This window comes from Ascaphus truei, chromosome 6 (assembly GCF_040206685.1).
Source record: "Ascaphus truei isolate aAscTru1 chromosome 6, aAscTru1.hap1, whole genome shotgun sequence".
NCBI classification, from domain to species: domain Eukaryota; kingdom Metazoa; phylum Chordata; class Amphibia; order Anura; family Ascaphidae; genus Ascaphus; species Ascaphus truei.
In genome coordinates, this window is record NC_134488.1 from 21461514 (window position 1) to 21477007 (window position 15494).

General features: G+C 40.9%; 2 protein-coding genes across 2 annotated transcripts in view; both read right to left on the reverse strand.

Moving 5' to 3' along the window:
- Positions 1–15261, reverse strand: part of LOC142496730 (GDH/6PGL endoplasmic bifunctional protein-like) — a 29167-nt gene extending 13906 nt beyond the window's left edge. Inside the window, exons 1-2 of the mRNA XM_075603589.1 lie at positions 15148–15261; positions 13051–13697 (exon numbers count right to left, since the gene is read on the reverse strand). Coding sequence (XP_075459704.1) covers positions 13051–13677 — 627 coding nt within the window. The 5' untranslated portion in view covers positions 13678–13697; positions 15148–15261. The remainder of the gene's footprint in view (positions 1–13050; positions 13698–15147) is intronic.
- LOC142496390 (uncharacterized) lies at positions 59–9940 on the reverse strand. Its single transcript, XM_075603097.1, has 3 exons — positions 9341–9940; positions 8077–8975; positions 59–67 (listed from the first exon to the last, which is right to left on the reverse strand). The coding sequence occupies exons 1-3, from the start codon at positions 9435–9437 to the stop codon at positions 59–61; spliced, it is 1005 nt and encodes a 334-aa protein (XP_075459212.1). The 5' UTR covers positions 9438–9940.
- Positions 15262–15494: the final 233 nt, after the last annotated feature.

The window sequence follows — 15494 nt, forward strand, 5'->3', positions numbered from 1 at the left end:
GCCAGGTATATGGCAAGGCAGGAGGGAACCCCCCCCCCCCCCCCCAAAAAAAAAACAACTATTGCGCCTGTAGCATCCGCAGAGAACGGCCTCGGACATAGTTCAGGCGCACATGCGCGTGACCGAGCGCGGGGATATCCTGAAAAACTGACCTGTTGGTGACCCTTGAGGGCTGGAGTTGGCCATCCCTGATTCAGGAGGTCAATTTATATTTGTCTGACAGTTGTACACAACTTTAGGTGAAGAGCAGCAGTAAATGTGCAATATACAAAGGAAACCGGAGAATTTCATAGCTTTACTAATTGGGTATTTTATATCGTTAAAAAAAAAAGTCAGTTTTTAAGAAGTGATGAGGTGCGCAGAGGTAAAGTTTTATTAGGATAGAATAGTTGATTTTCACTTTGACCAAGAGGCTTAATTGTATATCAGGTGAAGCGGACGATAGGACAGGTTCAGACGTCAATACATTCGGTCAGTTCAGCCGAAGAAAGGCTCGAGTGGCCAATTCTTCCATTACAGAATAAGGGCCTCATGCAGTAAGCGTTGATAAGGGAATTATCACCATTTTATAGCCAAAATTGGGTTTGAGATTCAGTAAGCGCCGATAAGTGCTTGATTTCGCCAGGTTTCGGAGCCGATAATTTGGTTATGGCCAGTCGGCTGCCGATAAGCCTGTTTTCGCCACTGATCGCCACTTTTTTAAATCGGCTGGATTCAACAAAAAAAAACAGCTTATCGGGGCTGATCGGCACTACGAAATTGAGATGTTATGGCCGATTTCTCCCGCCAACTAAAGTTGGCAGTTTGGACGGGAGAACGATCGCTAAGGCTGCCGGAACGGCACTTAGAAAAAAAATCTTCTGTACATCAATGGAGTCAATGGAGCGGGGACGTATAACAGTATAGTACTGTTTACGTTTCATTGCTCACAATACAAACGTCATTTGCATTACAGTGTGGGGGGCATTCCCTGCATTGTGTCACGGCTGACGTGTATTATTTGCATAACATTATACTTTTACATGTTTGCAGCATTTGCGGGTCACATTACTCATCATGTGATGATGTGCCAAGGGAAAATACTATACTCAACTCTTAAAGGAGAACCTCACATCATATCACACATTTTACTGCATTGATCGACAATTGTTTACATGATGTTACACATGTCACACATGTCACACATACACCGTATATTCATGTTCCTTTACATTACACAATGCTTGTAATGTGTCACGCATCTTTAAACGTTCATGTACATCTAAATTCTCATGTTTACATCTACGTTTGGTCCTCCCTATTTTCATGACGTCACTTATTGGACGCGCAATCACATTGCATATTTACATTATAACCGTAGCATTACAAGCACTTCAACCTAACTTATACACACATGTACAGTAATTCAGCATTGGGACACCTTGTTAACTCATTCTATACCAACTATCCTCCTTACAGAAATGCATGCATATGCACACGACTATTCATTGTTGGCAACATGTCACAATAACATGCCTAATTACACATGTTACACAAAACTTTTCCCACATCAATCTCATCCTTTTTGTCTCATTACATGACTGACTCTTGCGTTCACAAGTTTTACATGCATTGCACATGCAACTATTTATTTGCAAGCAATGTTTCTACAAAGCATCACGTCACATCATTGGCAAATATCATCATTCCCTGCAGAATACACACAACAACTGCACACAGCTTGCCACACAAGTACTTTATTATGTTCATGTAAAACCTTGCATTTTACTATGTCACCTGACATCATTATACCTATTTAAAGGACGCCCATTACCTGCTCATTCACAGCTACTCATTTCAAAATGTTGAGATTGTTTAGGAGACGGAGGAACATTCTTTTCTATGACATGCTTGATGATGAAGACAATCATATAGGGCAAGGGAGGGACACACCGAGGGACAGTGACAGGGACAGTGACGCGGATACGACAGGGACAGGGAGAGGGACAGGCCGAGGGACAGGGAGAGGGACAGGAGATCAGAGGAGAAGACAGAGGAGACAAGTTGTGCCTCGTCCGCGTCTGTACAGGGAGAGAACCCTGTTAGATGGGATGAGTGAGGAGGAGATTGTAAGTCGCTATCGTTTGAGTTCAGCAGCAATCTTAGCTCTTTATCAGGAGATAAGGGGAGATTTAGATTTTTTCACAGCCAGAGGTCGTGCAGTCCCTGGGCTTGTTAAAATGCTGTGCTCATTACATTATCTTGCTTCCGCGTCATACCAGACAACTGTGGGCATAGTGGGCGGGGTCTCGCAATCTACATTCTCGCGGGCCTTGACCCAGTTTCTCTATGCACTCAATAGACGCGCTAGGAATTATATTCATTTTCCTACAGAGGCGACAGAGTGGCTGGAAGTCAGGACTGGCTTTTATAATATAGCAGGGATACCATGTGTGCTGGGTGCAATCGATTGCACACATGTTGCTTTGATTGCACCTAGTCAGAGTGAGCATGTGTACCGCAATCGGAAGCACTACCATTCACTCAATGTACAGGTGGTATGTGATGCCACGATGAGGATAATGCATGTGGTACCCAAATTCCCTGGTTCCAGTCACGATTCCTCTATCCTGAGGAACTCTTCAGTCTTCCATGCGTTCGAAGAGGGACCTTTTGAATATGGTTGGCTGCTGGGTGAGTACACATTTACATGTTATAACACAAAACACATTTTTATTTAGGAATGTTGGCATTGTAGAATTTGATCACTAATGTAAGCTTATGTGTGCTCCATTCATTATAGGTGACTCAGGATACGGAATTAGGCCGTGGCTCTTGACTCCGGTGCTAAACCCTCAAACTGAAGCAGAGGAGAGGTACAATGCAGCCCATATATCTACAAGATCTGTTATAGAGAGGACATTTGGCCTACTCAAGACCAGATTTAGGTGTCTGGACAGAACTGGTGGGGCTCTTCTATACAAGCCTCAAAAAGTCTCTGATATTATCCTTGCCTGTTGCATTTTGCACAATGTTGCACTCAGGCACAATGTACAATCAGACCTAGCTGAGCCTTTGGTAGACGAGCATCCCACCCATGTAGCTGCTGAAAATGAACAAACAGCCAGTGGTGGCCAGACACGCCAGAATCTCATCAATTCATTTTTTTCTTGTAAGTAAAAACAGATATGTTCCAAGTTCTACTTTTATACTTACATTATGTTATCTTAACAATAATTTTTTTTTATATAACCTTCTGTTAGGACACAGATGAATATGGGTTGCACACCTTTCTTTTCTCTGCTGTGTGCACAAAGGGATGTGGCACCGGTATGTTATTGTTGCACAGGTTATATAATCCCTCTTCAATTGTACTTTAGTAGTGTGTATGTGAATACAACTGGGGTAACAAAGCACTAATATTTTAGCATTGTGTTGTTCCTTATGCTAACACAATACACATATTATGCCCATACTCATTCATGCTTCTAGTATGCTTACATACAATGTTATTGGTGCAGTGTAACATGTACATCCATATGATGTGTACACCAGGCTCATTTACATTTTGAATGTCATTAAATATACATGGTGTTGCACATTTAACACCAAATACACACTTTGATGTGTTGTTTACGGTACTGAAGATGGCATGTCAATGTTTGCAATTTATATATTGTTCCTTTGCATTATAGGTATATTTGCAGTATGACTGATCATGGTATGTATATTTGCTGACATCTCTCATAAGATGTGCCTACCTCAATCTTCCTATAATTATTTGAACTAAAACCCCAACATATTGGTTTAAACACAAATGTTACATATATGTACTTTCTGTATCATGTATATGCATTTAGCTACTCTTGAGGTATCATGTGCATTGTATTACAAAATGATTACTCACATTTCATCACATTTTATGTATGTTTCCTTATAATTTCCATTAATGTAATATAGAGGTGTTTGGAGAAAAGGGGATAACTGTACTTATTTGTTTACTTACGGGAGCACATTCATCACTAGCATAGACACACTTTTTAAGACAACTGTTTGTGTCTCTATCAATTGGTGTAGGATCCATGTATAACACCGACAAATGATAACACCAGCTTTATTATGGTAGCTTATATCATCATATTGACTATACTATGTATTTTTAAACGATTAATAAACACCGTAAACTATAGTTAGTTAGGTTAATGAAATATACACAGAAACGTACTTCATAACATGATGGTGATGTCATATTCAGAACATCATGCATTGGAGGGGACCATAACATCTGGCCAGTAACATTATTTGCTACAGTCCCAAACCATTTTATCTACATACCCATGTAACAAGAGATTTTAAATATAAATGGCTACTTGGTTGTAAGTGTCCTTTACATTGGGAGAAGGAGTGGCTCAGTGAGTAAAGACACACACTGGCACTGATAGTTTGAAGCAGGGGAGTCTGGTTCAATTCCCGGTGTGGGCTCCTTGTGACCTTGGCCAAGTCCCTTTATCTCCCTGTGCCTCATGCGGCAAAAAAACATTTGTACGTTCCACGGGCCAGGGACCTCAGCCTGAAACATGTGTCTGTAAATCGCTGCGTACAACTAGCAGCCCTATACATGAACATGCTCATATTATTATTATTATTATTGTTACATAGTTTCGACAGTCATACGTTCCATTACACAATAGAATACACAAATGTGTTAGCAGAGTGGGAATGGTTGTTATATAAAAAACACACCATGTCATAAAATGTTAGTAGTCATTAAAGAACACTCAAGAAAAATTCAAGAGGCACTATTTTGCAACATCATTATGTTAATTAAGTGCTTATGCAATATAGGCATAAGGGTATCACTTTTTTAATTGTTTGTTAATAAGCGCTGCAAGCAATATAAAATTAGTTCCATATGTAGTATAGTAGTCGGTGGCTCCTCCTCACAATCATCTCATATAAAGGTAGACTCTTCTGAAATCATACATTGATCCGATTGTATCTTCCCCGACATCTCTGAAATACAGCAAACACATGATGGTCAAATATGGCACCTTACTATATATGTATCCGTGACAACGCGTTACACAGCTCTATATGATTGTGTACATACACACGTCACTCATTTATATGTTACAACTACAAGTGTACATCAGTATGTAATTTTTATTATCATTTGTAGCAGCCATAACTATGTATATGAAGTGAACGTTGCCTGTATACTGAAAAATGTGCGCGCACATCTTAGTGTGCGCACGCACTTCACGCTTGGCTCCACTAACTGTTAGCGCATGCGCAAAACAAAGCGAACGTTGTGCGTTCAATACATGTAGAAAATACCAGTAAACATCACATCTTTATTTCAAATACAATGAAGATGAAACTAAAATCATTCTAAACGAGTACATCTGTATTCTTTTAAACCAGACGTGTTTGGACAGAAAGGACGGCCGATAACACAATGCGCAAATGCAATACGTGTGACGTCATGTTAAGCCAGCGTGAAACGCACGCTAACACTCCTCCCACTCAATTAACATTCGGCTAACGCCCAGGGTACGCCTACAAACACTGAGCCGCACGCATCACACACTGCAGTTACCGTTACTATAACAAAACATGACAGCCAATAGGCTTTGAGGCGCGCACGTCGCTTGGGGGCGGGACTTACATCCGTAATCCTTTTTAAGGACGCCTTGGCCCATGACAAGGGTCCCACGTCATACGTGGTGGACCCGGTTTTCAATGTTGTAGATGTTGCATGATAACAAAACAGGTATGTGTTAGAGTTATGGAAAAATGTTGCTAATATGTTTAAAGGGATAGGAAAGTACGTATATGTATACCGTCAGCAATGTGTACTACTCTTTCAGGTTCTACTATATTGTATTAGGAAACAATTTGTTTGTGATCGCTACATGTTATGCAGTCTGCAATGTTACGCTGTATCCACGCATTGAAAGTGAAAATGGTGGTTACAAAAAAAAAAAAAATTTAAACGCAGAGTCAACGCATAACGATTGTTATATTTACCATTCTTCTAGAATTAACTCTTCGCCTGGCTGCAACTGGTCGCTCCAGAAATGCAAGGCATTTTCATCCACGCTTGACCCAACCGCTGAATCCAGTATGACACATATCTCCTCCAGGATGCGCTCGTAGGAATCGCCACTGCTTTCTTCAAATAATTGGTCGGGAGGTAGGTTCATTTCTTCGGGTTCCCATTCCAATGCATTTTCAGCTGAAAGGCTTGGTACATAATCATAGTACTTTTGTTCTTGTACAATGTGGGTTTCAGGAATGGAGGCTGCAGATATTGCAGCACGTATCGATTCAAACGGATCAGTAGTAGCGGATACATTGCTATTGCCATTAGGAATAAATATGCCTTTCACGACAATATAAGTGCCGTCTTTCAGGAGAAATTGTTTTTCCGGGGCAATCTTCCAGAAACCATAGGTGTGTTGTAGCTTATCCTGGTCACGTTCAAAAAAGTCATTACTTGATAAAGTGAATCTTATTGAGGAATTAAAATTCCGTGCATGCTTACGGTCTTGGTAATAAGGATATTTTGCTCGAATGAAATCATCGATTTGGCGTGTGCTTGCTTTCTGTCCGCGACTGTTCAAGATGGCTTCACAGATCATGTACTTATACCCTAAAAGGGGATTAATATTGTTAACGAATTCATCAGCCATGTCTGAGTAGCACAAAAGCTGTGTGCAGGTCTGTGTTATTTGCTCATCAAAATGAATGTGCTGAATGGCTAACAAACTCCTGTTTTTCCTTGTCAAGGTCAACAAAACTAACTACTTTGACTCCTTATTTCAAACGCCAATTGGATTTGTTTGTCTAATTGGGTTAACAGTTGTGGTTTGTGATATGGGACTGTGGGAGAAACATTTCTCCTTCTTTTATCTCGTTTGTGAAAAACATCCCTAGAATTTGAATGCGTTCACATAGTGTTTTTTTGAACACTAACAAAGACCACTGTGTGAAAATATTTCTTAGCCAGGCATATCAGTACAAACACACACCTGCAAAAAGAAATGTTTTTTCCCCGCTTACATTTCTGTGTGTATGTGAAAGTCTGGTTAACTCCCTGTCTGCATGAGTTTAAATACGTGTGTATATATATATATCTAAATATATCTCTCTTATAAAAATATATATATTTATATATTATATTTTATTTTTTTTAATATTGCAGGAGTACACACAACATTGATGGCAGTAAGTATACCTTGTATGAAACCTATTTAAATGGTGAGAAACATGATTGAATGAAGTAATAAACATTTGTTTAAGCACAATACTGTTAGAGTCTCATACTTAGGATATTTCTCAAACATTATGCCTGTATTATTAAAATAGTGTGCTTTCACAAGGAAGCATGAAGTGTATTAGTTTGTAAAATACATGTATACCAGTTTATATAGTACTATATATATATATATATATATATATATATATAGATATACACACACACACACACACACACACACACACACACACACACACACACTCAGTGTGTGTATATATATTTTTATACATTCTGAGATGTTATTGAAACAAGAACACACAAATGATTAAAGGACAAAATTAGAATGCCCAAGCAAGGCAAAGGTAAGTAATAATTTACACATAATCCTGCTGTACACGTACAAGAAAGATGTTTGCAGTTACTTAGGTGTTTTTATAAATGCATGTGACTAATATGCATATGCAATTCTTACATCAATTAACACACCCAAATGCAATGTTTTGCTGCAAAGTCAATGGCAGCTTCTCTAAACTTTGCAACTGGTTCCAGGTGGACCATTACTGAACAGACGATTAATACATAAATATTTATAACACTATTCATTAATTGAGTGTTAACATTTCCAAAACTTCACGTGTACAAGAACATACTTGAAAGTTTGGAAACAACACAGTCTTCAGCATACATACAATAGTAATTAGATAATGTGAAGTCAACAAAACAAGGCCAAAGACATATTTTCTGAATTATAACATTTATTTTTTTTGTTCCTTTTGCGAGCGAGTAACAGGCCTGCTTGTTGTCTCTTGAATTTTCCTTTTTCTTTTGCCACCAACTTTAGGCACAGCAGAGCCACTTTGAGTGGCCTCTGGCACTTCACGGGCAGGGCTTGTGGGCAGTGACTCACCTACAGGGCTTTTGGGCAGTGACTGTTCACCTACGGGGCTTGTGGCCAGTGACTCACCTACAGGGCTTGTGGCCAGTGATTCACCTACAGGGCTTTTGGGCAGTGATTCACCTACAGGGCTTTTGGGCAGTGATTCACCTACAGGGCTTTTGGGTAGTGACTGTGAGCAAGTTGGTAGACACTGCACAAGTGATGGTTGGTCTGTTTCATGTGTGTCTTTTGTTGTTTTTGACCAAAAACTGGTCAGTAGTAACTGCTTGTATTTTGTTTTTGTGGGCTCCTTTGTAGGTGTCAACTGCTGATTTTGTACAGATGGCAGTGGTAGTATGTCGTCAGGAACCTGCACAGCAATCTCTGCTACTTGACCGGTAACATTTGGGCCTGGTGAATGAATATCAGATGAATGTGGTGAAAACTGACCTGCATGAACAGATCCTGGCTGGGAGGTGTTGAATTGTGGTACATTAGTCATTCTCCAGTAATTAGCTTGTGTTTGCTGAACAACTAATGCTTCGAATGAGGTGTTGATTTTTTGCAACTGTTTCGGCACTTCAATGAAGACTCTGTGGAGATGTGCCAATTGTGAAACTGTTTCTTCCTGCAGTGCAATCATCCTTTCCAGCACTGTCATGAAGTCAGAATGGCGACGATTTTCTGCTTCCACAATTTTTCCCTCAGAAGCTACAATTGCATCGTATGTCGTATTTGCTGGACGATTTGCCGGTAAAACAGTTTCAATTGGAACGTCTTCATGGTCACTTGCTTCTATTTGTGTGTGTATGGCGGTGGCGTCATCATCATCATCATCATAATCCTCTTCATCATGTTCTACAAATAAATGTACAAATTATTAAATGTCATGTTAATCTCTGCTGTGTTACTATGTAATTGTACTGTGTCATAAGTAACAACTAACATGTTTCCATACGTTTTATAACCTCACATTAAAAACTACCTTGACTTAAGAATAATGTTTGGACTCAGTATGAAATATGAGTGAATGAAAACTTGCTGTAAACTCAAAACTCCTACATGATAGTTAACATCACTAACACAATACAAGTTGCCTTACACTTCATTTTCACTGACACTAAGTAATCCTATTTAAAGAAGACGTGCAAAACAAATAATGAACATGACAACATAACATATAGAAGAGCACATATTATATGGCCACCAACTGATACACTCACCTTCTAGGTGTGTTGAGCTGGCTGACCCAGGTGAAGACACTTGTTCAGTCTCAGGTGACACATGTCCTTCAGGGGCAACTATATATAACAATAACATAAGTTTTACATTTACATGTGTAAATATTGAACAAACAGTTATTGTATGTTCTGTATTTATGAGTATCTAACAGCATAATTTCCTTAACCCAAAATGTGTGTGTGAAAGTGAACATAAATAGTTGTAATAACAATGTACATGCCTGTGTACTTAGAAGTTTTGAGTTCCCTAACATACAACATACTATGGTTCTGCAGTAATGCGTGAGGAAAAATACATTAAATTAGTACATAAAAATCATATGTTGTGTAGTGATATCAGTATCATAATGTACATAACTATCATGAGATGACCATTCACAATGGTTATCATGAAGGTGGTCATATTGCAAAAAGTGTTGTTTTTGGTAGAGGATATGTGTGGTACATTAATATAAGATGTGGCACACATGAATGTGGCTGTGACTAAACAAGACAAGACATGCAGTGTGTGATAATGTGTCGTTGATAGTAGTTCAACTATAGATATGAGTGAACTAATGTGTGACGTACGGTTTGATAAGTAATGAGTTGTTGGGGCATTTAGTAGCTAAAGTGAAGCTTTCAAATGAGTGTGATTAACTTCAGTTGTGCTAGTGAGGTTGTAAGAACGGTTTTCCCTTCCCCAAAAAGCCTAATGAGCCACACCTTTCAATTACTTGAAACAGGTGAAAATGGTGTGAACTAAGTTGCCCCTAAAATGAGGCTGTAATTAGTGTGTGTGCTGAACCCCACCCCCTCTGTTGAAGTGTATGCTGTGATGAGATATTAATTGCAGCTGCTTTAACACAATGGTAGATGAGCTAAATAGTCGTGTGCAGTTTTGAAGTTATGAAAACAATGACATAAAATATGATACGTGTGCCTCATTATGCTGTCTGTATATGACTTAAAGCAAAAATGGACCTTTTCATAAACAACTATAGATGTGTTAGTGCAAGTGATGTTTGTAGGCCGTTGCATGCAATATATTTGATGCATGCTTAAAATAGGCAGTAATGTCATGTTTGTCGGAGTAAAATAAATAAATACACAATAATATTCTACATATTTCTGTTCTGTACCTGTAGCTAGTAATAATTTCTGATTAACATGTGTTACACATGTGTACTACCCTGTTGTTCCCCATCTTCGCCCACCATCAATTGCTTCCACTGCAGCAATGCATTTTGGGAATTCACATGTAAATGAGCACGCAATGGCACGTGCTCAATTAGTTACTGCTTTTAGTAGGACTACAACATATATGTCTATTTAGATATATATATATATACAGAATCAGACATATACATATATAGATGCAGGTATGCTTATATTGTGAAGACAGTATAAAAAGCAGTGTAACTATGCAAAATAACTGTAAGCAACGACACGCCTAGTACAGTAATATTTCTCACCTGGTGGAAATTGTGAGGGGTAAATTCCTATATCACGGTCACCAGGTAAGCCTTCCACGACGACGGGAAGTAATTTTGCCCGAAGCAGCTCCTCCAATGGACTTAATATGAGACGTTGTGGTGTGGGCCCACCTCCAGTGCCAGTAGCATGCACGCGTTGGTGTTGTATTTTCTTTTTCAATTTGGACCTAATATCATCAAATCTCTTGTGACAATTCCGCTTGTCCCTCACATGATTCCCACACGCATTGACACCAATGACTATTGTGTCCCACATTTCTTTTCTGCTTGCTGAACTTGTCCGCCCTTGAAAAACATATAAAATATATGAGGTAAATGAATAATAATATAAGCACCAGTTTCCTACACTGCTAGCTGTTCCAAGAGATAGCAAACATGCTGTTTTATGTGTAATATGTGAAGCACATGAGCATTCACTACTAAACCTATACATGTAAGCAAGGTTGCATTCATATTGTATGCAGTTATGGCAAATTGACCGCCTGTGTTTAGTTGTCCTTGTAAGGCATGCTAAAAAGCTGTGTTTCCAGACTAATTAACATAGAAAGATATTGTGAAGCCATATTTGCATATGAACAAAACTCAGATGACCTAGGATCACATGTATTTGAATAATAAATGTAAATGTACACTTACCTAGTAAATGTCCATATATACTGTCATAGTGCTCCAGAATGCCAGTGACAAGAGCTGTATTTTCCTGGTCATTGAAGCGAGGATTACGTGGCTTCTCCACACGTTTCTTCCGAGCAGGTTTAGGGTCAGAGCTTGGCTGGTGCTGACTGGACTCTCCTTCTTCCAATGGAAGAGCCTCCAAAAGCTGCCCACCAGCAAGCACGCCACCACCATCCACCCCATCAGCAACTGCGCCACCAGCAGCACTCCCAGCACCAGCACTCCCACTCCTAGCACCAGCACTCACACTCCTAGCACCAGCACTCCCACTCCTAGCACCAGCACTCACACTCCTAGCACCAGCACTCACACTCCTAGCACCAGCACTCCCAGCACCAGCACTCCCACTCCCAGCAACAGCACTCCCACTCCCAGCACCAGCACTCCCACTCCCAGCAACAGCACTCCCACTCCCAGCAACAGCACTCCCACTCCCAGCAACAGCACTCCCACTCCCAGCAACAGCACTCCCACTCCCAGCAACACCACTCGCAGCACCAGCACTCCCACTCCCTGCAACACCACTCTCACTCTCAGCAACATCACTCCCCTGAACAGTACGTTCACTCCGACGCGTACTCCCACGAGTAGCACTCCCACTCCCACCAGCATCACTCTTCCCACGCTTTGCGGGCATACTTCCAGCACTCACAAAAAACAGACAATAAATGTACAGCCAATCACACGAAACACTTCCACATATAAAACAAGACAAAGATGTAAACAAAACAACAATGGACAAAGCTCACCCAATACACAACAAGTCTCTCAGTCAATATGCAAATCTTCAAACAGCCAGCTCTGTGCGTCTCTCTCTCTCTCACTCCCAACAACACAGAGAATGATTAGCAGTACACGTTGCCTTTAAATATGGCGCGCAATCCAAAACATGCTTGTTTCGCCTGATTCAGCAAGATTTGTGATTGGGCAACCTATCAGCACCGCGCCACGCACGCCGATACACCTGTGTGTGATCGGCTAATCATCGTGAGAGTGGGCGGATTTGTTTTCGGGTTGATTTTGAATGTATTCGGCACTTACTGCATACGGAGAGGAAAAAACGCCAATAACATGACTAATCGGTAAGATTGCCGATTTCACATAATCGACGCTTACTGCATGAGGCCCTAAGTCCCAAAGAGTAAATGCTCCCCTGCCTTTGCTGCGATGGAGACTTGCACAGCTTTGCTTGCAGCATTAAAGGAGCACTAAAGGAGCAATCCCCTCCACAGGAGGAGTCGGAGTGATATACCAGCTTACAAATGCACTATTTATTTATAAAATATTTTACCAGGAAGTAATGCATTGAGAGTTACCTCTCATTTTCAAGTATGTCCTGGGCACAGAGTTAAGACAAATAATACATGGTTACAAATACAGTTACATAAATGAACAGGGTATACATTATATACAAGACATTGCGTGCACAGTTACAGAAAATATATATTATGGGCGTATGAAACAGTTACAGACCAGATTAAAATGTGAGACAGAGGGTTAGATTGCAGCTCACGGGCTGTTGCAGCCAAAGTTATGGCTCACCTGTTTTCCCAAGTAATGGTCAATCCGGTAAATCTCATCCTCTAGGAAAACCGTCTGCAGCTCACTGGCCAGCTGCTTCGCGGACTCGTAGTCATGGCCAAAGGGTTTCTCCAGCACCACACGCAGCCAAGCTCCAGGGGGTGGCCGACAGCTGGCATTGATGCTTCGAGCAATATCGGCATATGCAAAAGGTGGCACAGACAGGTAGAACAGTCTCCCAACCTCATGCAACCCTCGTCTAGACAGCGAACTCACAATGTCTTGCTGCAGGGCTGTGTAATTCTCTGCCGTCTTTAGCTGCCTATAGCGGCTGCACTTCAGGAAATAATCCTTCATCAGGGCACAGCTGTTCGGGGTGACATCCGCGGGACACGTGAGGGTCTTCAGCACTTCGAACATCAGCTCCTGACCATTCTCTGGGGGAGTTAGATCCGCCCCATGGAAGCTGAAGCTGTTCCCTATGACAACCATATCCAGATAGAGCTCAAAGAGACCCTGCCACAGGTACTTTTTGGCTATGTCCCCTGTGGCCCCCAGAAGAACGACAGAAATGTGCCCTTTGTACTCCGTACAGATAACAGGGAGGATCCCCAAGAGGAGGGAGCAGCATAGAGCTCTCAGCAGCATCCTGACAGGGCCCCGGTAGGCTGGATAAAGAAGAACATACAGAAGATCAAGCAAAGAACCGGACATCTATGCTTATAAATGCAAATCAAACACAGCAAACAACACCCTCCCCCTCCTCCGTGCAGATTCCAAAGAACACTTTGAAACAAATATTTCCTCGCCAACCTCTTCTCCCTCACCCTTTTCTTGCGGCTCTATCCTCATCATATATCATTTCTGTTTTCCAGTACATTATGGTTATGGCATTTTTAATGGTTAAGTGAAGGAAAAATAAAGATAAACATGTCTGCATTTAACACATACTATACCATGTGACATACAATACATGGAAAAAAAGGAAAACGAGCAATAGAACACACTTTCACATACATTTAGAACTTAAAATCGTACCAGATATTATTGCCCAGGTTATGTAGTAAAACGTATAGCAAAATTATCACACTAGTTCAGTGTTTTTCAACAGTAGTACTTAAGAACCCTTGGGTTTCCTGGGCATCCCCATAGGGTTCCCTGCATTTTACAGGTCATTTGAAAATTGCACCACATAGAGAAGAATTTATAATGCATCTGATCTCAGATGCGCTATTAGAGAGGGTTGGGGTTCCTTACAATACATCTGATCTCAGACGCGCTATTAGAGAGGGTTGGGGTTCCTTACAATGCATCTGATCACAGACACGCTATAAGAGAGGGTTGGGGTTCCTTACAATGCATCTGATCTCAGACGTGCTATTAGAGAGGGTTGGGGATCCTTACAATGCATCTGATCTCAGACGCGCTATTAGAGAGGGTTGGGCAGAATTTTAAAATATAATTATAGGGTTCCTTAACAAAATACAATTTTTTTTTTATATATATATAGTGTTTCAAATTGCTGCACTAGATAATAAAAACTGGAACTCAATGGCTTGTGGAGGTTATTTGACCCTGCTATTGACATAAGGACCTAAAGCAAACAACACTGCAGTCATTTCTGGAAATAATGGTTTCATCACTGCGGTTTCGCTGAAAAACAAAGTAGTAACGCTGGATTGCAAAATGGGGTCATTTTGCAAAAGTTGCCAGTTTCTAGTCCTATTTTGCAGCTTAATTAACTCCACATATAGGTTTTCCTGACAATGACGGTGTATTGCACACTTTAGAGCCCAATCTCGCTTCCTCTGCATTCACACTGCATCGTTTACGGTCCCATACGCACGTTTCCCGTTCACACTGCATTCCCCTGCAAACTCCTGCCACAACGGTGCACTTCACCCCAAGTTGTCACTGCAGTTTCATCTACCGTACAAAGCTGCTTCTGCCCAAACTCTTTCAATAAGCCGCGTGAGCTTCTCCATTACCACTATTCCATTAATCTAGTACTGGCCAACCTACTTTCTCTAAATGTACTCCAGCATGTGCCATAAATCCACAAGACTGCCACATCCAGCTCCGCTTCCTGGAAACGTGCCAAACACACAAGGAACTTACCTCTTGGAGAGAACTTAGTCAGCCAATTTGACGGAAAGCAAACCCACTCAGGCAGAGTCCCTGCTGCATGCACTAGGCTGACACACACTGCCACGGGGAGAGAGTTAGAGGCGGTTCAGCTTTTCAACAATCATTACACAGAAAAAAAACCTTTCAACAATTAATCATTACACAGAAAAACCTTGCGTAAGTATCAAATGGAATCGGAAAACGGTTCCCGGCAGTAATATTCCAAATATTCCCAGCACGTTCTATTGCAGCAGGCCTCATCAGTCTTCTTCATTTCAGCTAAGAAGAAGCGCAAACAAAGACAAAGAAAACTGGTTTCTAACGGCTCTGACCCTGTA